The sequence below is a fragment of the Pseudorca crassidens genome, chromosome 3 (genome assembly GCF_039906515.1).
Source record: "Pseudorca crassidens isolate mPseCra1 chromosome 3, mPseCra1.hap1, whole genome shotgun sequence".
NCBI classification, from domain to species: Eukaryota; Metazoa; Chordata; class Mammalia; order Artiodactyla; family Delphinidae; genus Pseudorca; species Pseudorca crassidens.
In genome coordinates this window covers 44595772-44620811 of record NC_090298.1, presented here as the reverse complement: position 1 = coordinate 44620811, position 25040 = coordinate 44595772, and the positions used below count along the sequence as shown (strand labels likewise).

The 25040-nt window shown below is 37.4% G+C and overlaps 1 protein-coding gene across 3 annotated transcripts in view; it reads right to left on the bottom strand.

Moving 5' to 3' along the window:
- Positions 1–16068: 16068 nt before the first annotated feature.
- GPBP1 (GC-rich promoter binding protein 1) overlaps positions 16069–25040 on the bottom strand; it is a 72570-nt gene continuing 63598 nt past the window's right edge. For all 3 annotated transcript variants that reach the window (XM_067730718.1, XM_067730719.1, XM_067730720.1), the window contains 2 exons: positions 23870–23972; positions 16069–17050 (listed from right to left, as the gene is read on the bottom strand). In XM_067730718.1, the coding sequence (XP_067586819.1) occupies positions 16892–17050; positions 23870–23972 (262 nt within the window). In that variant the 3' untranslated portion in view covers positions 16069–16891. The remainder of the gene's footprint in view (positions 17051–23869; positions 23973–25040) is intronic.

Sequence of the window (25040 nt, the reverse complement as noted above, 5' to 3'; positions counted from 1 at the left end):
GTATAATTGCTTTACAATGGTGTGTTGGTTTCTGCTTTATAACGAAATGAATCAGTTATACATATACATAGGTCCCCATATCTCTTCCCTCTTGCGTCTCCCTCCCTCCCACCCTCCCTATCTCACCCCTCTAGCTGGTCACAAAGCACCAAGCTGATGTCCCTGTGCTATGCAACTGCTTCCCACTAGCTATCTATTTTACATTTGGTAGTGTATATATGTCCATATATATTCACTACCACTCTCTCACTTTGTTCCAGCTTAGCCTTCCCCCTCCCCGTGTCCTCAAGTCCATTTTCTACTAGGTCTGCGTCTTTATTCCCGTCTTGCCCCTAGGTTCTTCATGACCATTTTTTTCTTTTTCTTTTTTTTTTTAGATTCCATATATATGTGTTAGCATACAGTATTTGTTTTTCTCTTTCTAACTTACTTCACTCTGTATGACAGACCCTAGGTCCATCCACCTCACTACAAATAACTCAATTTCGTTTCCTTTTATGGCTGAGTAATATTCCATTGTATATATGTGCCACATCTTTTTTATCCATTCATCTGTCAATGGACACTAAGATTGCTTCCATGTCCTGGCTATTGTAAATAGAGCTGCAATGAACATTGTGGTTCGTGACTCTTTTTGAATTATGGTTTTCTCAGGGTATATGCCCAGTAGTGGGATTGCTGGGTTGTATGGTAGTTCTCTTTTTACTTTTTTAAGGAACCTCCATACTGTTCTCCATAGTGGCTGTATCAATTTACATTCCCACCAACAGTGCAAGAGTGTTCCCTTTTTCCCACACCCTCTCTAGCATTTACTGTTTGTAGATTTTTTGATGATGGCCATTCTGACTGGTATCAGGTGATACCTCATTGTAATTTTGGTTTGCATTTCTCTAATGATTAGTGATGTTGAGCATCCTTTTTTTTGTTGGTAATCTTTATATCTTCTTTGGAGAAATGTCTTTTTAGGTCTTCTGCCCATTTTTGGATTGGGTTATTTGTTTTTTTCATATTGAGCTGCATGAACTGCTTATAAATTTTGGAGATTAATCCTTTGTCAGTTGCTTCATTTGCAAATATTTTCTCCCATTCTGAGGGTTGTCTTTTCGTCTTGTTTATGGTTTCCTTTGCTGTGCAAAAGCTTTTAAGTTTCATTAGGTCCCATTTGTTTATTTTTGTTTTTATTTCCATTTCTCAAGGAGGTGGGTCAAAAAGGATCTTGCTGTGATCTATGTCATAGAGTGCTCTGCCTATGTTTTCCTCTAAGGGTTTTATAGTGTCTGGCCTTACATTTAGGTCTTCAATCCATTTTGAGTTTATTTTTGTGTATGGTGTTAGGGAGTGTTCTAATTTCATTCGTTTACATGTAGCTGTCCAGTTTTCCCAGCACTGCTTATTGACGAGGTTGTCTCTTCTCCATTGTATATTCTTGCCTCCTTTGTCAAAGATGAGGTGACCATATGTGCCTGGGTTTATCTCTGGGCTTTCTATCCTGTTCCATTGATCTATATTTCTGTTTCTGTGCCAGTACCATACTGCCTTGATTACTGTAGCTTTGTAGTATAGTCTGAAGTCCGGGAGCCTGATTCCTCCAGCTCCGTTTTTCTTTCTCAAGATTGCTTTGGCTACTTGGGGTCTTTTGTGTTTCCATACAAATTGTGAAATTTTTTGTTCTAGTTCTATGAAAAATGCCAGTGGTAGTTTGATAGGGATTGCATTGAATCTGTAGATTGCTTTGGGTAGTATAGTCATTTTGTGAACTAATTTTAAAATGCTATTTTTCTGGATTTTGTGAGTTTGTAGCACTTGTCATCTTTTTAAAATTTATAATTTGTTGTGATTTGTTCTCATTCCAGTCTCTTCTGTAGTTTTTAATTTTTCTTAAAGGAAGTCCCCCAAACTGCATAAGTTTTAGATTCCACAAAACCTGAATCACCCCAACTAAGCTGCGATGGTATATTAGTTTTATACAGGCAAATTACCACACACTTAGAGGCTTAAACAACACAAATTTATTACCTTACAATTGTGTAGATCAGAAGTCCAACATGGGTCTCACTGGGCTAAAATCAGTAGCAGGGCTGTATTCTTTCTGGAGGCTCTAGGGGAGAATCGGTTTCCTTGCCTTTTCCAGCTTCTGAAGGCTGTCTGCCGTGCTTGGCTTGTGAGCCCTTCCTCCATCTTCAAAGCCAGTAATGACGGTCAAGTCCTTCTCACATCCCATCACTCTGACCTTCAGTATTCACAGCGCCCTGACTTACTCTCCTGCCTCCCTCTTCCACTTTTAAGGACCTCTGTGACTCTACTGGGCCAACCTGGATAATCCAAGACAGTCTTGCTATTTTAAGGTCAGTTGATTAACAATTGTAACTTCATCCAGTCTTAATTCCCTGTTGGTATGTAAGGTAACAAATTCACAGGTTACTGGTCTCAGGACATGGGCATCTTTGGGAGTTATTCTTCTGCCTTCCACAGAGGGTGTAAGCCTGGACCACTGTGAACCGGGCTTCTCCACACCCATACCCACACCCAAAGGCTGAAGCTATCAACAGAAGGGAGAATAAGGGTAAACCTCAGGAGATAGGCAAGGTGTGTACTGAAGAGAGGAAGGAGAGGAGATAGGGAAAGAGCGAGAGGGAACACTCACAAGCCCTGGTAACACCGAGTTCCTGACTCCATCCCCTGTTCTTCCTTGCCCTTCTGCTTGAGCAAGCTAGAGTTCAGTTTCTGTCACTTGCCACCAGCAGAATCCTGATTCTGTCGGTCATTTATTGAGAGTATACTATATGGCAAACACTGCAAAACACTTCACATGTACTTGGGCTTTTTTATTCCTCACAACCACCCTGCAAAATATTATATTTTAAATATGAATAAGCTAAGGCTCTATGAGCTGAAGTTCCTTGCCCCAGGTCACACACCAAGGCTCAAACCTCAGTCTATCCAAAGATTTAAACAGACTTTATAGATAGAATTTGGAGTTCCTCTTCTGTGGGTCTTTTCCTTCTGGAATTCCCCCCTAACTGTCCTGTGGTTATTCAGCCAGAAAAACTACAGGTTTTCTATTGGGGTTTTAGCTGTTCCTAACTAGGGCCTGACTCAAGACAGAAGCCATGAAAACAGGAAACTCAGACAGTGCCATTCATTTCTCCAGAGTCAAACTCCCTCCAGATTTTGCTGGCTGGTCTCTCTCCAGTGCCCCTCTTCTGCCTTCCAAATCTGTATGACTAGACATTGCCATTTGAACATCTCAAATCCAGCATCCAAGGCTGAACTCTTATTCCCAAGGTACAATGTTCCTTCTGTATTTCTTATCTTAATGGCTGACACAACCTTCTAAGCCAAACACAAGGCAGGTATCTTTGACTTCTTCACTCCCTTACCTACCAAATCCTATTGACCCTCACTCCTTAACACTTCAATTTCATTCCCATTGATTTGAATTGCCTGGGCTCACTTCTTTTCCATTCTTTGCCAGTATTACTGTAACATCCCAAACTCACTCCCTATTCTTCAGTTTACCCCCTTCCTGTCCTTTCTTTACACTGTGGCCAAAGTGATCTTTCTGAAATATATGTATCTGCTCATATGACTCCTCTGCTTAAAACCCTTTAGCAGTTCATTGCCTCCAGGAAAACATGCCAGACATTTAGTTGGATTGTCAAGATCTCTGCCTGCCACTTTAGCCTTTAGATACTCCTCCACACACAGTCCTCCGATACTGTCCACACACTAACCCCTCTGTTGAAACACCCTTTCCTCCACCATCCAGCTAACAACTAATTATTCCTCAAAAAAGGATCAGAATTTTACCTCTGCAGAGAATTTTCTGACACGCCTTTATGAAGCTTCATGAAGGATGAGACTCCCTTTTCAATATCTGTGTTCCCAGAGCCTAGGACAATGGCTGATATGTATTCGATTTTCCATAAATATTTGTTGAACAAAAAATGAAACAAAATGTTTAAATAATAGAAGGTAGTCATATTGTAAATATACTTTGTGGATGCTTCTACCCTAGACTTTTCCCTATCTAGATAAAGAATTTTAGTTCTTCCAACCTTTCCTTTTAACACTTTGGTGAACCTCCACCAAAAAAAAAAAAAACAAAAAAAAAAAACTCCAGCTTCATCATACTGCATTCAACCTGAAGTGAACATCCCTAAAGCAAGTGTATTACTCTTGGTTCTTTCCACTACACTGACCATCAGTGTGATTGAGTGACCTAAAAGTTTTTTTAATAATTTGGGTAGCAAAAGGAACTCAATGCACCTAAAGCATGTCATCAAAATTGCCAAATTTCTTAATAATAACTGGGAAGAGCACCCACATTTTCCATTTACGTAAGAGTTCCCTGTGAATGTAGTCACCCTCGCTCTTTTGGTTAGAAGTATGCTAGTGAGAAACTATTCAGTAATGAATATTATCATTTCAACCTGTATCGACATGAAATGGCACGTAGGAATGGAATACATGCAAAGAATTTGACATTAGCAAGATAATTTGGAGTGGAAGAAAAGTCTTATTAATACAGAGAAGCAGCAACCCAAACACAAATTGGGCTCAAGATTAAAGAATAATGCATGCAGTATTTTTCCTAAGCTGCTTTGTAGTATTATGCCACTTGAGGGCACCAAAGATTTTTAAATATTTTCACGTTTTCTGATGAAATAAAAAGTTCTCAAATGTTTTCAATGAACATTTATTGAATTTACTGTTAATATATTTTATGGACAAGGAGCCGTAATAACGATACAAAGATAAACAAAACATGATCACTGGCTTTGGTGAGCGAGCTCAAGGTCTGGTGGGAGTGGCCTTAGCACTACAATGGAGAATGTAATTTTTTGAATTAATTATTGGCATTAGGTATAAGCATATCTAATCTATCCTTGACAGTGGTTCTCTAAGTAGGGTCCAGACTCCTGAGACTCATCTGAGTCCCTTTCGGGGTTTAGGGAGGTCAGAAATACTTTCATTATAATACTAAGATGTTTTTTCTTTTGTAATTTTCATTTTCTGGTGCATGTACGGTGGAGTTTTCCAGAAGCTAAGTGACATGTGATAATGTTATTGCTCTGCTAACTAATGGAATGTGTGTTCGTATATTGTAATTTTTTTTTTTTTTTAGAAATCTCTAAGGTGTAGTTGGTTTAGGGTATGAATTCATGCATTTTCTGAGATTAACTAAGTTTGTTCTCTATTCTCCTACTGGGCTCTTGCTAACTATCTTCAGTTATACTTGCTATGATCTCTGCAAACTCATTATCCAATAAATCATGCTTTTGAAGCCCACAAGTTTTTCTTGTACCTCTATGGAAACAACACTACTAAGTATACCTTGATATTTTTATATTCTTTAATATTGAATATAAAATTCAATATTTTTAAGTTCTTGAAACTTTTAGATTTTTTTACCTAAAATATTTCATAACAATATTTTATATGAAAATTAACTAACTATATGTTATGTTTCTTATGTTTAAGAATAGATGGCTTAAAATAGGGAGATTGAAAGACTGGTTTTTTTCAGTGCACAGTTGTGCCAGGGAGGCTCAAGAGGGAGGGGATATGCGGATACATGAATGCATAAGGCTGATTCACTTTGTTGTACAACAGAAACTAACACAGTATTGTGAAGCAATTATACTCCAATAAAGATCTATTCAAAAAAAAAAAAAAAAAGAAAAGATGTTGAAAGAGCTGAAACCGACACCCAAGTGTTTTCTATCTCATTGAAGGGAGGAATCTACTCGAAAGAAACTGGGCAAGGACTTCCCTGGTGGCACAGTGGTTAAGAATCCGCCTTCCAATGCAGGGGACACGGGTTCAAGCCCTAGGCAGGGAAGATCCCACATGCTGCAGAGCAACTAAGCCCATGTGCCAGAACTACTGAGTCTGCTCTCTAGAGCTCGCGAGCCACAACTACTGAGCCCGTGCACCCTAGAGCCTGTGCTCTGCAACGAGAAGCCACCGCAATGAGAAGCCCATGCACCACAACGAAAAGTAGCCCCCGTTCGCTGCAACTAGAGAAAGCCCACGTGCAGCAACGAAGACCCAACACAGCCAAAAATAAATAAATAAGAAAGTATGAGGCAAATAAATTATACAGAACATCTAAGGGAGAAGCAGTTTAAGTTATTTATGACCTTGTAATAAGTCACAATAAAAGATAACACTAAAAAGCATGAGTTAACAAATTTCATCCATGTAAGAGCATACAATCTAAGTCAAAAGAGCCATTTCAGTTATCTAGGTCAAGATTTTCCCAAATACAAAAAGTCCTTCATAATATCTATCAAAATTGGTCACCCAGCTCCTGCTTGACTACTGCCACTGCTCACACCCTCTCAAGCAAACCACTTTGTAAGAACTCTAATCGCACCATTTTTCATTCAGTGAGCTGAAATCTCCATCGTTCCTCCAACATTCTTTGCTTGGCCCTTAAGGTAGCCTGACATAGTGGAAAGCACACTAAATTAGGAAATTAGAAGACCCCATTCATAATTTCCACTGTACCCACATGCTAGCAGGGTGACTTTGGGCAAATTACTAACCTCCTAGGATTTCAGCTTGTAAAAATAAAAAGTACTAATCCTTTCAACTACACTCCAGTCACACTGGTGCAAGGAGTGAAGAATATATTTAAAACTACTTGGTAAACATAAAAATGTTTATTCATGTGACACATTTATTTAGAAAAATTCCTTGTTAGATTTCTCTCCACTATGCTGCACAGAAGAAAAATAATAACAAAAGCTAATATTTCTGATTGTTGACTACATGCCAAGCTCTCAAAATGGGCTTTACATGTTTTGGGGTTTTTATTGGTCTTCCCCAAAATTTTATGAGACAGCTCCAAATAGTATCCCATTTTATACCTAAGGAAATTGAGGCACACACAAGTTAGGTAACTTAGCCAACATCACACAAAAACCACCTAATTAATCCCTTTTTGGAATAGTCCTGCAAATACTTAAAGCCAGCTTCAGCTTTCCTACCTGCTCTCTAGTTGCCTTATCTTTGGGGGACCCTCACACATACATTTATCTTTTGCTCAGAATAGCTTGGAGTCAAAGCAATTGATAGATGGACCTTCTGAGACCCAAGAATGCTTGTGCTAATTAGATTCAACAAGACGAATACCCATGAAGAGCCACCCAGCCTGCATTGAGAGATATGCTAGGAAAATCTAACCTCTCTTCATAATTATCTCCAAGTCAAAAAGAACAGCTTGAAACTTTGCCAAAGTGAGCAACTGCAATTTCAGCAAAATTCCTGTCTACCAAATCAATAGCTAAAACTCAAGGCAAACAACCAGTATTACTCTAGAAATTTTTCATTACATCTTATAAAACAAAGAAATGTTATTTTTATTTTTTAACACACTGGAACTGGAGCATCCAAATGACTATTGTCCTAGAGTAGTCACATTCGTAGGCTCTGTACTTCATAAGACTCATCAGAGCGCTGGGCACATAGAAGCTGTTAAGTGTGTGAATAATTTTGGTGATGCTGCCATTACTTAGGGGGCATTTTTGGAATTCTTTTGGTTATGTCCTCCAAAGTCAAGACATGTATTTATTTTGGGGCTTCCCTGGTGGTGCAGTGGTTAAGAATCTGCCTGCCAATGCAGGGGACACAGGTTCAAGCCCTGGTCCGGGGAGATCCCACATGCCGCGGAGCAACTAAACCCGTGCACCACAACTACTGAGCCTGTGCTCTAGAGCCCATGTGCCGCACCTACTGAAGCCCGCTAGCCTAGAGCCCGTGCTCCGCAACAAGAGAAGCCACCACAATGAGAAGCCCGCGCGCTGCAATGAGAAGCCCGCACACTGCAATGAAGAGTAGCCCCCGCTTGCTGCAACTAGAGAAAACCCACAGGCAGCAACAAAGACCCAACGCAGCCAAAAATAAATAAATTAAAAATTTATAAGACGTGTTTATTTTAAATAATCTTTGATAGTAGCACTTCTTGGCCTTAGAGGACGCTGCATAGCAAGTTGTGAAATGCTTCCTTCCTCTCAAATGTGAAACAAACCACGGAAAAGTACATACAACATATGACCAATTTGAACATGCTTTAAATGTAAATTCAATGTATTTTTGGAAATACCTAAAGCACCTATTCAAAGAGTTTTTTTTAAACAAATTTTCAGGTACTAAGAATGGACCTAGGTATCTATACAAAGAATCTAAGACTTACGTACCCTGGACTTAGTTATATATACAGATATTTAGGTAAAAAGGTCATGTCTCTTGAGGAAGGGTCACGTCTTTATATGCTGAGCCTCTCATTCATTAACACTACATTTTGTTTATGGCAATTGCCAAATAATTATTCAATTACTTGCTTTTTAGTACGAGTTACTTTGGACAAGAGAAAAAAGGTTTATTTATTAAGAGAAAAATTACTTATTAGAACCTCATTTTTGTGGGGTCATTACCTAACAAGGTATTATTGATGGACTGCCTTGGGGAACTTCTCTTGTGCAGGCCACATCCTTGTTCAACCTAACCCCCAACATGCCAGTTATAGTTTCCTCTTCTATTGCTAACATGTACCCCTCAACCTAGATGACTCTTTACCTACTCACACCTGCATGAGGCATTTGCAAGTCTTCCCTCCTACCTGTAAGAAATCATACTTACGAACCTTGATGTTAAAGGATTTTTAAAGCTCCAGCTTATACTGAACCCCATAAGGTTTCCTGAACTCTTAGCCTACACAGGCCTAAAATTTGCCTATAATTCCCTTCTGCCTTCTGTGTGCCTTAAGTTATTATTCGTTAAAACTGAGCTACGACATCCTCTGGAAAACCTCCCCTGAACCCTCTTACCCTGCCCTTAAGTAACCCTACACACTGCACATACTTGAAAACTCATTTGCAATATGTTTATCCTACAGAGCTGTGATCAATTTCAGCACAGGGGTTATCTTTATTCTTTTTACTTTCAGCACAGGGCCTGGCCTAGCAGGCCCTCATTTTACTGACTTTACTATTTGTTTTAACTTGGGAGGTTGCAGATGTAATAAATATTTACTACTAAAGAAGTCACTGATCAAATATAAATGCAAACTAACAGAGTTTGTACCTCCACACTTTTTCACTCTCCATTCTGGATCAGATCCCTTCTCATCTAGGCTGGATGACAGATCAGATTAACTGAACCTGGAGCCAGTTAGACTGTTTAGCCCTGCCTCTAGTGAAGTATGGTAGGGTTCTCAGTCCTTGCTGCAGCAACTTATTCCTTATTCTTTTCTATGGATTTAGAGCCCGTGTGGTACCTGTGGAATGGCTTAACTACATCGTTTTGCAGCTTCACTAGTTGAGGAAGCTTCCTATCTCTAGTTTCTGGGTTCAGATTCAATACACTGATTTTACTTTTTTCCCCCATCATGAGACCTTTCCCTCACTCCAACCTCAGGAATAATTTTGGTTCTGTCCTCTGTGCCAAATTGTTGGCCTGAATATGCACTACTGAGAGATTATCTGAGCTATTATCTGGGCAGTCTTACAAGCATCCATCCACCAGACTTCAAAGGCAGGCACCAAAAATCTGATGGGAGCCTGATGTCTTGTAATAGTAACTTCCAATACCAAACCTTGGACCCTGACTTGTTTCAAAGCTCTTGTCCCAATTTATTTCCTGTTGCTGGTACAGAGTTGCTTCTGATTCTTGACTCGTGTTTAACAAAAAGGATAACATACTCTTCACCACAAACTCCCCCATCGCTTCAGAGAAAAGTTCTAATTTCTACCAAAGGCTTTGCCTAAAGGCTCTTCCTTTAAAATAACTGAATCCTATTACTGTTGACAAAATCAAGAATGGAAAGGACATTTTTTTATGTTTATAAACACATGAAGTACAGAATGCTGGCAGAGTAACGAAGTCAAGAAAGAAATTACTGCACTTTTAGGGGATAAAAATGTTTGTCCTTCTAAAACGCTCCATGTTTTACTAAAGTTTTCCCATTTTCTCAATAGAAGTCTCTATTTGTATTGCATTGATAAATCTGCATTTCTTTCAGTGTGATTCAGGATTCAATGTATTTTATCCTGGATAAATACTACAATCATCTTTACAAAAACAGGAAAAATATTTTCTTAAAAGTATTTTGCAAGACTGAAAAATCATCCAGGTAATGGTGCAAAGATCAAATACCACAACCCAACTTTTACTTGTTTCCAAAGGTCTGGTCCTTAAGACTTAGAAGAGGGATCAGCAAACTACTGTCCCTAGATAGCTAGTTTTATTGAAACAGAACACATCCAATCATTTACATATTGTCTACGGTTGCTTTCATGCTATAATGGCAGATTTGACTAGCTGCAACAGATTATATAGCCTAAATATTTACCATATGCCCTTTATAGAAAGTCTGCCAACACCCAATTTTAAAAAAATCTCCCAGAAGGAAATTAGAGACATCTTAATAGGTGGCATGAAGCCTCTATGCCTCTCTTTGGGCATAAAGATTGGTCCCTATATGCCTTACTTCTCAGTACCCAAGTTTTATCCATTCTGCCAAATGACTCACTCTACAACTCACTTCACCAAAATAATAAATGCTAAACATTGTCAGGACATTAAGTTCAAATTTGAGGGGAAATACTAACTCCAAATAAAATACTTTTTCACCTCACCAAATTAACTTCTTATAAAGCAACTACTACTAGTACAGTATCCAGACTAACCGAAGAAAAGTATCAGTTAATTGCTAGTTTGCCCATTTCTCCAGTCTTTAAAGAAAACCACATTAAAGATGCATTAAGGCTGAATTTGACAACAAATTCCTTACTGAAAAGGCACTCTCATATCTAAAATGTCATTAAAAGGGAACCGTCCTACACTGCTGGTGGGAATGTCAATCGGTACAACCACTATGGAGGACAGTATGGAGGTTCCTTAAAAAACTAGAGTTACCACATGATCCAGGAATCCCACTCCTGGGCATATATCCAAAGAAAACTGTAATTCAAAAAGATACATGGGGCTTCCCTGGTGGCGCAGTGGTTGAGAGTCCGCCTGCCGATGCAGGGGACGTGGGTTCGTGCCCCGGTCTGGGAAGATCCCACATGCCACGGAGCGGCTGGGCCCGTGAGCCATGGCTGCTGAGTCTGCGCATCCGGAGCCTGTGCTCCGCAACGGGAGAGGCTACAACAGTGAGGGGCCCATGTACTGAAAAAAATAAAAAAATAAAATAAAAAAAAAAAGATACATGTACCCCAATGTTCATTGCAGCACTATTTACAATAGCCAGGACACAGAAGCAACCTAAATATCGGCAAAGGAATGGATAAAGATGTGGTAGGGACTTCCCTCGTGGTGCAGCGGATAAGAATTCGCCTGCCAATGCAGGGAACATGGGTTCAATACCTGGTGCGGGAAGATCCCACATGCCGCAGAGCAACTAAGCCCGAGCGCCACAACTACTGAAGCCCGCAAGCCTAGAGCCTGTACTCCACAACGAGAAGCCACTGCATGGAGAAGTCCGCGCACCGCAATTAAAAGTAGCCCCTGCTTGCCGCAACTAGAGAAAGCCCGCGTGCAGCAACTAAGACCCAACATAGCCAAAAATAAATAAAAAATTAAATCTTAAAGAAAAATAGATGTTGTGTATATATATACAATGGAATTATTACTCAGCCATAAAAAAGGATGAAATAGTGCCATCTGCAGCGACATGGATGGACCTAGAGATTGTCATACTGAGTTAAGTAAAAAATATGATACTGCTTATATGTGGAATCTAAAAAAATGGTGCAAATGAACCTATCTGCAAAACAGAAATAGAGTCACAGATGTAGAAAACAAACTTATGGTTACCAAGGGGGGGGGCTGTTGGGAGGAATAAACTGGGAGATTGGGATTGACATATACATACTATATATAAAATAGATAATAAAAACCTACTGTATATGTATAGAACAGGGAACTCTACTCAATACTCTGTAATAACCTATATTGGAATAGAATCTAAAGAACAGTAGATATACGTATAACTGATTCACTTTGCTATACAGCAGAAACACAACATTGTTAATCAACAATACTCCAATAAAAATTAATTTAAAAAACAAAATGTCATTACAGAATCACAAACCTCTTAACACAAAAGTTGATACCTAAATCTAATTTTCTCAAGTCATCAATGTCACCCAGACCTAATGAGCTTATTCCATGATCTAGTGTCCATTTAAGAAGGGTAAACAGCTTTTAAAAAGTCATATTCCTCTCATCACGATCTCCAGCCCATTATCTGTTCATCTTTAGCATCCCAGAAAAAGGAAGAAACCTTAAGAGAAATGGAGTTAGCAAGTCAAACCCCAGCTTTGAATTATTTCCACAAATCACATGAAATGATGTCATTGTTGGAGGCAAATCTATTTTTAAAAGTTTGAAAGCACTGAAGCCCATCTTTGTAATTAGTTCACAAGAATATGATTTACCACTAAAGTTTGATGATTACATTTCAGAAAACTGATTTTACTTTATCTTTAAGGTGAGGTTTACCAAATTATCAAGCTTAGTTCATAACTGAGCATAATGTCAAATAAATGAAGCGGAGATGAAACAGTTCAGTTATAGTTCACTGTGAGAACTCAACCAGATGTTTCACACCATACACAACCATTTAGAACAGTTTCTGCCTGTTTAATCTAACATAATTTTTTAAAATATGTACTACATGCTACTGGGAGTTCCTGTTGAATAACATGGTGTTAACAGTAGTGATTAAACAGCTAAAATTTATGGAACACCTACTATGTACTCAGGATATACACCAAGTGTTAGTGATTCTCTTCATCCTTACAGTAACTGTACAGAATAAACATCCCAAGAAGCTGACTCTCTGGATTAAGATCACAGCTCACATAAAAGGCAAAACCAGAATTCAAATCCAGGTGTAACTACTTCCACCACACTGCATGTCAATACATTAGAATCGGGCTTCCCTGCTGGCACAGTGGCTGAGAATCCGCCTGCCAATGCAGGGGACACAGGTTCGAGCCCTGGTCCGGGAAGATCCCACATGCCGCAGAGCAACTAAGCCCGTGCGCCACAACTACTGAGCCTGTACTCTAGAGCCCATGAGCCACAACTACTGAGCCTGCGTGCTGCAACTACTGAAGCCCACGCGCCAAGAGCCCGTGCTCCGCAACAATAAATCACAGCAATGAGTAGTCCATGCACCACAATGAAGAGTAGCCGTCTCTCTCCACAACTAGCGAAAGCCCCCGCGCAGCAACGAAGACCCAACACAGCCAAAAATAAATTTATAAAAAAAAATACATTAGAATCACCATTTTTTTAAGCTAATGACATCAATGTGCAAATTTGGAAACTACTACAACATGGGGTCTTATGTATACCAAGAGTTACGACATTGCTGCATTAAACATGCTACAGTAATGTCCTAACACACCTAATGATCTGACACAAATTTCAATCACTGTTTCAGATTAGGTTTCTACAAAACAAATATTACAAATGGATAAGGTACAGTGAAACGTACAGGATAAGTTAAATGTCAGCAAATGATTAACTGCACAAGTTATGCCTCACAAGTATACAAGACAATTACAAAACCTTTTAAAGTAGGTGATGACTCAATTACACATATTCTCAAGCCCTTAACTACTAACTTTTCAGGTCCATGTGTTAGATAGCACCCAGAATTATATATTAAAATAATCAAAGCTCTCTTGGGAGCGCCATCATTTTTCTAAATTCTAGCATTCAGCCCTAAGGCAGGAAATTAACATTAAATAACAAAGTAGGATCAAAACTTCTCTGCAGCACTTGGAGGTTTTAGGGATTTTACTATTGCTTGAAATGCTCTGCTCACTCATTCCTCAACAGCGAAGTAAGGATTATAACCTCCAGAAACACGACTGTGCAAAAGAAAAGTCACAATATCCACCTCTCACAATTGGTGATACTCTATTATTTAAAAGCCTAGCAATATATCCCTATGTTTATAAGCCAAAATAAAAATCTCACTTCGAAGAAAAATTTCACAAGTGCCTTTTCTAATCCAAGTATCTGAATTCTAATAAAAGCACATTTTAATAAAACATCTTTCACAAACTTTTGGAGTAAAAGATTATGGATCATCCCAGTAGAATCTGATGTCAGGTTAAGGTCAATTATATTTTGGGGAGGGTCAATAAGTTATTTAAGACATTATTATTTAAACTTCTTCCTAAATAAGTTTAAAATGTTTATATAATCATGTTCTAACATCATTACATATAAACACTAGCAAAAGGAACTAAAAATGTTTAGATACCAAGCCCTTCAACATACTGAACTGTAATTAAGGTAAACCTAATATTATCAAGTCGATCTGAGTATTTTTAGATTAACACTTCTACATTTTAACTTTAATAAAAATTATTTATGGAAATAAGTTATTCTAACCCTTAATATAAAACAAGATACAATTTTGGAAATGCTATTTTAAACCCATTACCATAAGAATTTTGCTCATTAAAAAAAAGAAAAAAAAAAAGGCTGGGAAGACAGGAGAGTAGTAAAAAGGAAGGATCACAAAGGAGGAAACACTAAAAAGCTTTTCAGCCTGACATATATTCACTACCCTTAGCTGCAGCAATAGTTTCACAAGTCAAAGGTTATCAAATTATATGCTTTAAATATGTAGTTTATGCCAATTTATACCACAATAAAGTGGTTGTAAAAAAGAATTTGCTGCAGAGAAACTGAGTTTGAAGCAATTAAAAGTAGTAAATTTTTTTTTCAGGCCTCTATGTCCTGGGTTTGGCAATTTCACACTAAATGTACAATGTAACTAGTTTCTATACTACTTGTGGGCTCCCTTTCAAACAATACAGTTCAAACTCTACCAGCTGCCCGTATTTCAACAGCAACTTAAAATTATGCTAAGCTTTAACCATTCTATCAAAATACATTTGTATGCCTCCACCCACTCAGTAGCCAAACTAGTTAAGGCTATAATGTAACACATAATCACACTGTTGTGTCTTGCCACACTAAACACATTCAATGACAACGTGTGAATGCACAGTAAACAATAACTGCTGATAAAGAGTTAAGGCAAAAAAGAAAAAAAATTATCTGAATAGAAAGCAGAAAATGCCAAAAAATTAAAAATTCCAGAATATTTTCTGAAAGCTATTTAGAAAACACATTAAATTAGATTTCAAATGTAAACCACTTTTCTCAGATCCCTTCTAGCTTGTGTTAGCAAATACAATTTGCATCTGATAGATTTTATTAACCCATAAACGAAATAGTGAAATCTAAGAGTCCCCAAAACATTCAATATGATACTGACAGCGCTTTGTGAAAGCATACTTTCAGGTTCTCTTGTGGCTAATGCTACATTTTACTTTAAGTGACTGGACTGACTGTGGCATATTGTATAATAAAAGCTGATTTTAAATAACTTTAAGATATATTTAATACTTTGTTACCATTCTAAGCCACCCTCCATAAGTTTTGTGGGGTTGAAATTGTGTTTTATTTAAATTTCCCCAACACCACCAGTCTCAGTGTAAACCAAAAAAATCTGGCTTCTGGTGGAAGCTGGGAAACTTGGGTAGGATTACTGAAAGGGAAACAGCAAAAACACTGAAGCCTTCGGAGAAAACACAATTTAAAAATCTTGAGGATTACCTCAATCAGACATAAAACCGAAAACATTTTTGCTCTAAGATTATGCTCTTTACAATCAGAATATATTTAAACATGGGAGTGGGATGGAGGAAGCTAAAGTAAATGTGGATAAACAAAATCAGAAAAATCAAAAATACAAAAAAAAAAGAGCAAAATTACTCTTCCAGTGAGCAGTAAACAGAAATGATTCTAAAATTAATGTGCAAATGAAAAATAAAGTGGTTAACATTCATTTAATAAACTTGTTAAGCAATTGATAATAAAAAAGCTATTTTCCATAGCTTGCTTTCTCTAAACTCAAAAGGTAATCACCATCTTTAATAAAGTTTAACTTTGTTTTAATAAGTGAATAAACCACATTATGTTTACAGACCAATACCTTTAACACTACAGAGAACGACAATATTCTGAAAATCCAGTTTATTTTTCATGTTGTGGACAGATCCAGTCAGTGTGATCAGTTTTTCTGCATGTGTAATAATTTATCAAAATAAGTTTTCCCACAAGACTCTTTTCCATCAACTCTGAAAATCCTGGTCTGACAACATACCCAAATAAAGCTCTTGAAAATCACCTCTTAAAATTTGGAAGAAAATGTGGCAAGTCTTTGCTGTAACATTTACTGAACTACAAATGGCTAAAGAGCAATTTATGTTTTAAAAGGTGACTAGTACAATAGTTGAGTTCAGGAAATTAATGTTTTAGTGCACTTTGCTCCAGTTTTAGCCAACATGCTACATTGTCTTTTTTTTGCAGGGGGGAGGGGTGAGAGTGGGGGGAGCCGCACAAAGTGGACTTGAGGATTTCCACTGTACGAAAAAGATATGACTCTGCAAGCAAAACAGTGTAAGCTGCCTTTTTTCTTAAGACCTGGACATTTTAAGACAGAAGCTTTGCAAAACATTACACAATTTTTTTATTATTAAATGAGAAAATCTCATTTGTTACATCGTCACATTGCTAGTCAGAGAAATGCTGCAGTGATGAAGAAAGTCAATGTTGGATCAACCAAAGTCCTCATTTCTACAACATTCATTTAACAAAGAAATAATGTTCAACACAGCCCAACACAACATTCTTGGTTTTCTTCATATTGAAGTTCCCCAAAAAAATCATCTTCTAATGGGGTATTTTACTACATAAATTATAGTTCTTCATTTTTACAATTCACCCCAAACTGTATGAGAGATGTATCACACTAAAATTTCTAAAGCTGTTAGGAAATCCTTCACACATCGTCGTCATCTGATGTGTCACTGCTACTTGTCTCTGTGTCATCATTCTCAATAGTGGGTTTGAAAGTGCTGTTTTTCCAGGGTCCAAACTTGAAGTCACAGATCAGGCCATTTTTCAAAATACCATTTTTCCTCAGACCGTTCTTCTGTAACTAAAATGTCAACAAAAATAAATGGAATAAATAAACTATTCTCCAAGAGTTACTACAAATTAAGAATGCTCTAATAATCAAATGTACCCATGAATGCAATAAAGGTAATAAAACTCCATAGATTATGATATCATTTTTGAAAAACTAGTTAGATATAGGTAATTGATCCAACCAATATAACAAAGTATTTCCTATGAATAAATCACTACCTTTGGGAGAACTGCATTTATAACTTACCAAACCACTATTAAAAAATATATATATATATATATATATATGTATATGTATATGTATATGTATATGTATATGTATATGTATATATGTATATGGTGTATAGTACTAGTCTAGTGAAAAGATTTTGGATCCAGACAGGGTATGTGTGAATTCTAAGTCTGTCACTTGTTAAGGAATTAACCTTCCCAAATTTTCATTTCCTTAATGAGAACTGTAATAAGTATCTTCAGGCACTGCCTACAATATAATCAGCAACCATTAAGCTACAGCTGTTATTTTTATTATTCTGACCTAACTAGGCTATTAACATACCCCACAATCCGCTTTACTCATACTCTGCAGAATAACCAGAATACAAAGTACTCCAGTAAGTAATGAGTATTCAAATAAGGTAAGTACAAGGTAACAAAATCAAACAGAGGCCTTTGCTTAACCACAGAGATTAAGATATTGAAAAAAATAATAAGTTATTTCTGAAAATCAGAACTGAAGGGTTAGTATGGTAAGTATGGTATAAGTAAGAAAAATGTCTGAGACTCTGGTAAGTTTTATCAAAATGAGAAATACAAATTTCTGTAAGACCAAATCCAGTTATATAATAAGTTAATATTTGGAACTATCTATAGGTATCATAGTCTAGAGGGCTTTTTTAAGTCATAAGGATAGGGTAAGATCCAAACCCAAAGGGCAACTTACATCACAGCTAATTTTGCTACAGACCTTGATAACTAGAAATAACAAGTCTAGAGTCTTATTAGCTCTCAATTTTCCTTTTTCCCTCCCTATTTAGCTACCTCCCTTTACTTTGAACAAATGACCTCACCACCAACTTTACTAAGAAAAACAAAAGCCATGTTCTCAGTGTTCTCAGTCTCTGCCGTTCTCAGACACTGTGATGGTTACAAATACGCCTCATCTCTCTCTTAAAGGTACACCTTTCTAATCCCTCAGAGTTCTATCCTTGCTTCACATGATTTATCACCCAGTGCCACCTAATCTTTCCACAGCTTAAAATCAACTGTGGACAATTATGATAAAAACCAAATCTGATCTTTATCTCTGATTTCTCTAAATGCCTGAACCCTCCCCCCACCCAGGGGGTGGGGGTGCGTGGGGGGGAAATACACACGCACACACACACGTCTATTTTACATATACATGTATTTATATAAAATACATAGAATTATACATATACATACATATGTGTGTGTATATATATATATATATATATACAGTCTCCTAAAACCAGCTCCTCCTCCTCCATTCCTGTCTATAATAATGATATAATTATCAGTTCATAAGTTGAAATTTCAAAATCCTGCTGATTCTATTTCAGATCTCAGTCTCATCAAGACCACATTTTACTGTCATTTCTCTACTTCAGGCCCTCATTTACCCCTTCCCTAATTATTACAATATATTCCCAACTAACCATCCTGATCCTAGTCTTCACAATTACACTTCCAATATACCTTACACTATACCTGTACTTCCACATGTACAAATGGTTTCACATACCTAAAAATACCTCAAAAGGTTTCCTATAATAAAACACAATCTATACTCCTGACATGGCATACAAAAACCTTAATATGACCACAATGTGTTTTTTCAACCTTATATCACAGTTATAGGCACAGGCTATGAAGTCAGCCAGACTTGGGCTCAACTTCCAACTCCACTAATGATATACACTGTACAGACCTAGAGAAAGTTACCCAACCACTATGAGGCAATTAAGTTGTGTCGTCTACACAGCAGGACTAATGATATTACCGACTTCATACAAATACTACAAAAATGCACTTAGCACAATTACCTAGAGGGCATTAAGAGCTCACATGACGTTACTCACAATTAGGGAGGCCACGTTAATTTATCATTCAAACTAGGGCACTTTGGAGAATGAGTAAACATGTGCCATTAACAAATACAGTGGGATTAACATGCATAAACTGGGACTCTCCAAGGCAAACTAGGACTTAGACTCACCCTACTTATTACTGTTATCAAGATCTTTCATTAAAATCTTTCTACCCCATGCTCCAGCCACTCTGAACCCCAGCATACCCTGAACTCTTACTTTTGCCTTTGTTCACTCCCTACACCAGGAATGTCATTCCCTCATCTTACCTGACAAAGGCCAATTCAAACCCAACTCAGTTATGCTTTTTCAGATCACTGCAACTGGCGTTGACCTCTAGATTAATTAATTAATGTAAATTCTACGTGGGCAAAAATTTTTGTTTTCCCAGCACTCTAGAATAGGACCTCAAGAAACATTTGATGAATTTGCATGACTCTCTCTCTCTCTCCTGTCCTCACCTTAAATATTTTGAAAACTGCTATACCACATTCTGCTTTATGTGGGAATCTACCTGTCTTCATTAAACTGCAGCACTATGAAGGAGCTCATCTCTATAAACTCTAAAATCTTGGGCATAGTGAACACTTAAATGTTTGCAGAATTTGAGGAGAATAAAACTCAGATTAAACTAAGATTCTCAACTGTTACCAGATACAATATGAATACTTTTATAAACAGCATCAGGCCCCAATGGTTTTTTAGGCATCTAAATGTCAAATGACATGTCATCATTAACATAAATATACCCATGTCTTTATCTTTAGTTTTTTAAAAAATGGACATTATACTTACAGGCCATTGCTCTCCAACCCACAGTATGCACAAATTTTTTATATCAGTTAATTATTTTATTATCAATAGGGTTTTATCTACCTGCCCCAGTCATAACAGGGTTTTAAAGCCAATTATCTTGGTCAGGCAATATTATGTTTTCCTTGACTACTACCTTATGGTAATGGTATTAAGTGGTTTTTCTTGATGCCTTTCTTCAGATTCAAAACAAATCCTTCAAAGAGATACACAAAATGGCAAACCCACACAATGGGCTACTACTCACGAAACATGGGTGAGTTTCAAAAGCATGAAAGCAACCAGATCCAGGACTATAACAATAATATGGTTCAATCAGTAAAACACTGTGTAACTTGGGAGATTGGGATTGACATATACACACTACTATATATAAAATAGATAACTAATAATGACCTACTGTATAGCACAGGGAACTCTTCTCAATATTCTGTAATGACCTATATGGGAAAAGAATCTAAAAAAGAGTGGATATATGTGTATGTATAGCTGATTCACTTTGCTGTACAGCAGAAACTAACACAACACTGTAAATCAACTATACTCAAATAAAAATTAATGTAAAAAAAAAGGTATCCAGGAAAAAAAATTGTGGAAAGGCAAAACTATAGGGACAGAAAGCAAATAATCAGTGTCTGCCAGGGGCTGGAGCTGGGAGTGAAAGAACTAAATGCAAAGAGGGACAATGTGGAACTTTTGGGGATCATAGTCATACAGCTATATACATTTGTCAAAACTCACCCAACTGCACACCTAATGTGAACTTCTTGTTTGTAAATTGGACAATATAATAAACATAACAAAAAAAATCCTTCAGAAGTATTACCCATCATCAGCTTGTGAAAAATAACATGGTTCACTAACTTCTGAATAAAAAATTTACATTAACTGGGAAGGAAGAAATATGAAAGTGGAAAAGAAGTAAAATTATCTGTTTACAGACAACATGATCTTATATGTAAAAAACCTAAAAATTCTATTTAAAAACCTGTGAGAACTAACACACGTAGCAAAGTTGCAGGACATAAAACCAATACATAAAAATCAGCTGCATTTCTGTAACAATGAACAATCCAAAAAGTAAATTAAGAAAACAATTCTTAAAAAAAGAAAACAATTTTATTTATAATAGCATTAAAAAGAAAAAATACTTATTCTTAATTATAAGGAATAAACTTAACCAAGGAGGTAAAAGACTTCTACACTGACAACTACAAAACACTGCTGAAAGACATTTAAAATACATTAACAAACATCCCATACTCACGGATTAGAAGACTTAGCATTGTTAAGATGCAAATATTACCACAAACAATCTACAGATTCAATGTAATCCCTATCAAATCTCACAGGTATTTTTTTGCGGAAACAGAAAAACCCATCCTAAAACTCTTCTAAAAGCTCAAGGGATTCCAGAATAGCCAAAACACTCTTTTGAAAAGAAGAGCAAAGTTGGAAGTTTCATACTTGCTGATTTCAAACATATTACAGAACTTCCCTGGTGGCACAGTGGTTAAGAATCCGCCTGCCAATGCAGGGGACACGGGTTTGAGCCATGGTCTGGGAAGATCCCACATGCCGCAGAGCAACTAAGCCCGTGCGCCACAACTGAGCCTGCGCTTTAGAGCCTGCAAGCCACAACTGCTGAACCCACGCACCACAACTACTGAAGCCAGCACACCTAGAGCCCATGCTCCACAACAAAAGAAGCCACCGCAGTGAGAAGCCAGCGCACCCCACCAAAGAGTAGCCCCCTCTAGCCACAACTAGAGAAAGCCCACGCGCAGCAACAAGACCCAATGCAGGCAAAAATAAATAAATTTATTTAAAAAAAAAAAAAGAAAAAGGTCCTGGCTTTCCCAGGGTCCTGAATTTAGCTGAACTCAACACTAAACATAGCCTCCTCCATCCTTTAAAACAAAAAACAAACCCAAAAAAACCATATTACAGAGCTGCAGCAATCCAAACAATGTGGCACTGGCATAAAAACAGAACTGAAGCGACTTCCCTGGTAGCACAGTGGTTGAGAATCTGCCTGCCAATGCAGGGGACACGGGTTCAAGCCCTGGTCAGGAAAGATCCCACATGCCATGGAGCAACTAAACTTGTGCACCGCCAACTACTGAGCCTGCACTCTAGAGCCAGTGAGCCACAACTACTGAGCCCATGTGCTGCAACTACTGAAGTCCGCACACCTAGAACCCGTGCTCCACAAGAGAAGCCACCGCAATGAGAAGCCCGTGCACCACAACGAAGAGTAACCCCGCTCACTGAAACTAGAGAAAGCCTATGTGAAGCAACGAAGACCCAACACAGCCAAAATTAAAAATAAATAAATAAATTTATAGGGAAAAAAAACCCACCACAAAAACAGAACTGAAGACCAATGAATAGCAAGCCCAGAAACAAACCCCTGCATATACAAATGATTTTTAACAAGGGTGCCAAGACCATTCAATACAGAAAGCACAGTCTTTTTCAACAAATGGTGTTGGGAAAAAAATATGAGAAATGAGAGGGAAGAGAGCACCACTGGTGGGAATGTAAAATGGTGTGGCTACTACAGAAAAACAGTAGGACAGCTTTTCAAAAAGTTAATAATAGATAACCATATGATGCAGCAATTCTACTTCTGGGTAAATACCTGAAAGAATTAAAAACAGGGACTCTACAGATATCGATAGAGTCTACAGCTATCTATAGACTACCTATCTATCTATAGATATAAAAGCTGCTGTGAACATGGGTGTATAGGTATCTATCTATAGGTAGATAGATATAGATAGATACAGATACCTATACACCCATGTTCACAGCAGCATTATTTATAATAGCCAAAGGTGGAAGCAATCCAAGTGTCCATCAATGAATGAATAAACAAAATGTGGTACATACACATATAATGGATTATTGTGTCTTAAAAAAAGGATATTCTGATTGACCCATGCTACAACATGGATGATCTCAAAGACATTCTGCTAAGTGAAATAAGCCAGTCACAAAAGGACAAATACGGCATGATTCCACTTATATGAGGAACCCAGACAAATTCACAGAGACAGAAAGTAGAGTGGTGGTTTCCCAGGGTTGGGGGAGCAGAGAATGAAGTTATCGTTTAATGGGTACAGAGTTTCACTTTTACAAAATGAAAAGAGCTCTGGAGGTGAGTGGTGGTAATGGCTGCATAAAAATGTCAATGTACCTTAATGCCACAAAACTGTACACTTAAAAATAGCTGAAATCGTAAATTTTACGTTATGCGTATTTTGCCACAAATTTTTAATTAGGACGATGAAGTCTATTTTATTATGAAGTAAATGTAACTAATTTCCTCAAAGATTTCATTCAAAACATTTAAGAAGTGTTTTGAAGATTATAATATAAATTATAATATCTCCGTATAGAAAATCACTTCTGCATGACCAGAACTATTTTAAAAAACTATAATGGATTTGAAAAAGAAAAATCTCAACTCCCTGACACTCTACTGTACATTTTCTAAGGAATATTCTTTCAAAACGGCAACTATTAAGACATTAAAAAAAAGATGTTCTAGAATATAAAATATTCCTGTGCAAAGGATAAAAAAATGAAGCTACATTTGGCAAAGCTACTGCTGCTACTTCTTATCCCCAAGTCATTTTTTAAATACCTGAAAAGTGACAAATCAGACATATTCTTTACACTAATTCCTAAGCACTGCAGATCCATGGATTTAAAGAAGTCAGCATTGCAGACCTATTTAAAAGAAAGGCAAATCTGACCTACAGTGTGATGTTTAACAAATTCCTAAATAAAACTGTAAAACTTTCTTTCTCCCCACCCCCCCCAAAATGCTTAGTTATATGTTGTTCTGATTAAGGAAGGGCAATTTTTAAAGTAAACTTATATGATTCAGCTCTTCTTACCTGTTCACTAATAACCTGGAATTCTCTCATTTCATCCTCAGTTAAGGGAGCACATGTTTCATCATTTTCACTGTCTTCTTGCCAGCCCATCTCCTTTAACAATCTGGAAAGGGGGGAAAGAATAAATTTAATTTAGAACTTAACCCAAGTAAGATAATTCCTTTGACACTGTGAGCAAGAAAACATGATCCATTTTATTGGGTTAGCCAAAAGGTTCGTTCGGTTTTTTTTCTGTAAGATGGCTCTAGTAGCGCTTAGTTGTCTAACTTCTTTTGAAACAATTTTGTTAGACTGTATTGTAACAGCTGTCATATTCAACATGCATTTTAAAAAAAGCTTATCAAAATTGGTGAATTTTTGTGTAGCCATTTTAACAGTGAAGATGGAACAAAGAACATGTTTGGCATATTATGCTGTATTATTTCACGAAAGATAAAAACGCAACTGAAAAGCACAAAAAGATTTGTGCAGTGTATGGAGAAGGTGCTGTGACTGATCAAACGTGTCAAAAGAGGTTTGAGAAGTGTCGTGCTGGAGATTTCTCGCTGGACGATGCTCCATGGTGAAGGAGACCAGTTGAAGTCAATAGCGATCAAATCGAGACACTGAGAACAATCAACGTTATACCATGCGGGAGATAGCCAACATACTCAAAATATCTAAATCAAGCGCTGGAAATCATTTGCACCAGCGTGGTTATGTTACTCGCTTTGATGTTTGGGTTCCACATAAGTTAAGCGGAAGAAAAAAAACCCTCTTGACCATATTTCCACATGCGATTCTCTACTTAATAATTAACAACGAAAACATTCCGTCTTTAAAACAAATTGTGACGGGCGATGAAAAGTAGATACCGTACAGCAATGTGTAATGGAAGAGATCGGACAAGCAAAATGAACCACCACCAACCACACCAAACGCCAGTCTTCATCCAAAGAAGGTGATGTTGTGTAGTTGGTGGGATCGGAAGGGCGTCCTCTATTATGAGCTCCTTCCGAAAAACCAAACGATTAATTCCAACAAGTACTGCTCCCAATTAGACCAACTGAAAACGGCACTCGACAAAAAGCATCCAGAATTAGTCAACAGAAAATGCATAATCTTCCATCAGGATAACGTAAGACCACGTGTTTCTTTGCTGACCAGGCAAAAACTGTTACAGCTTGGCTGG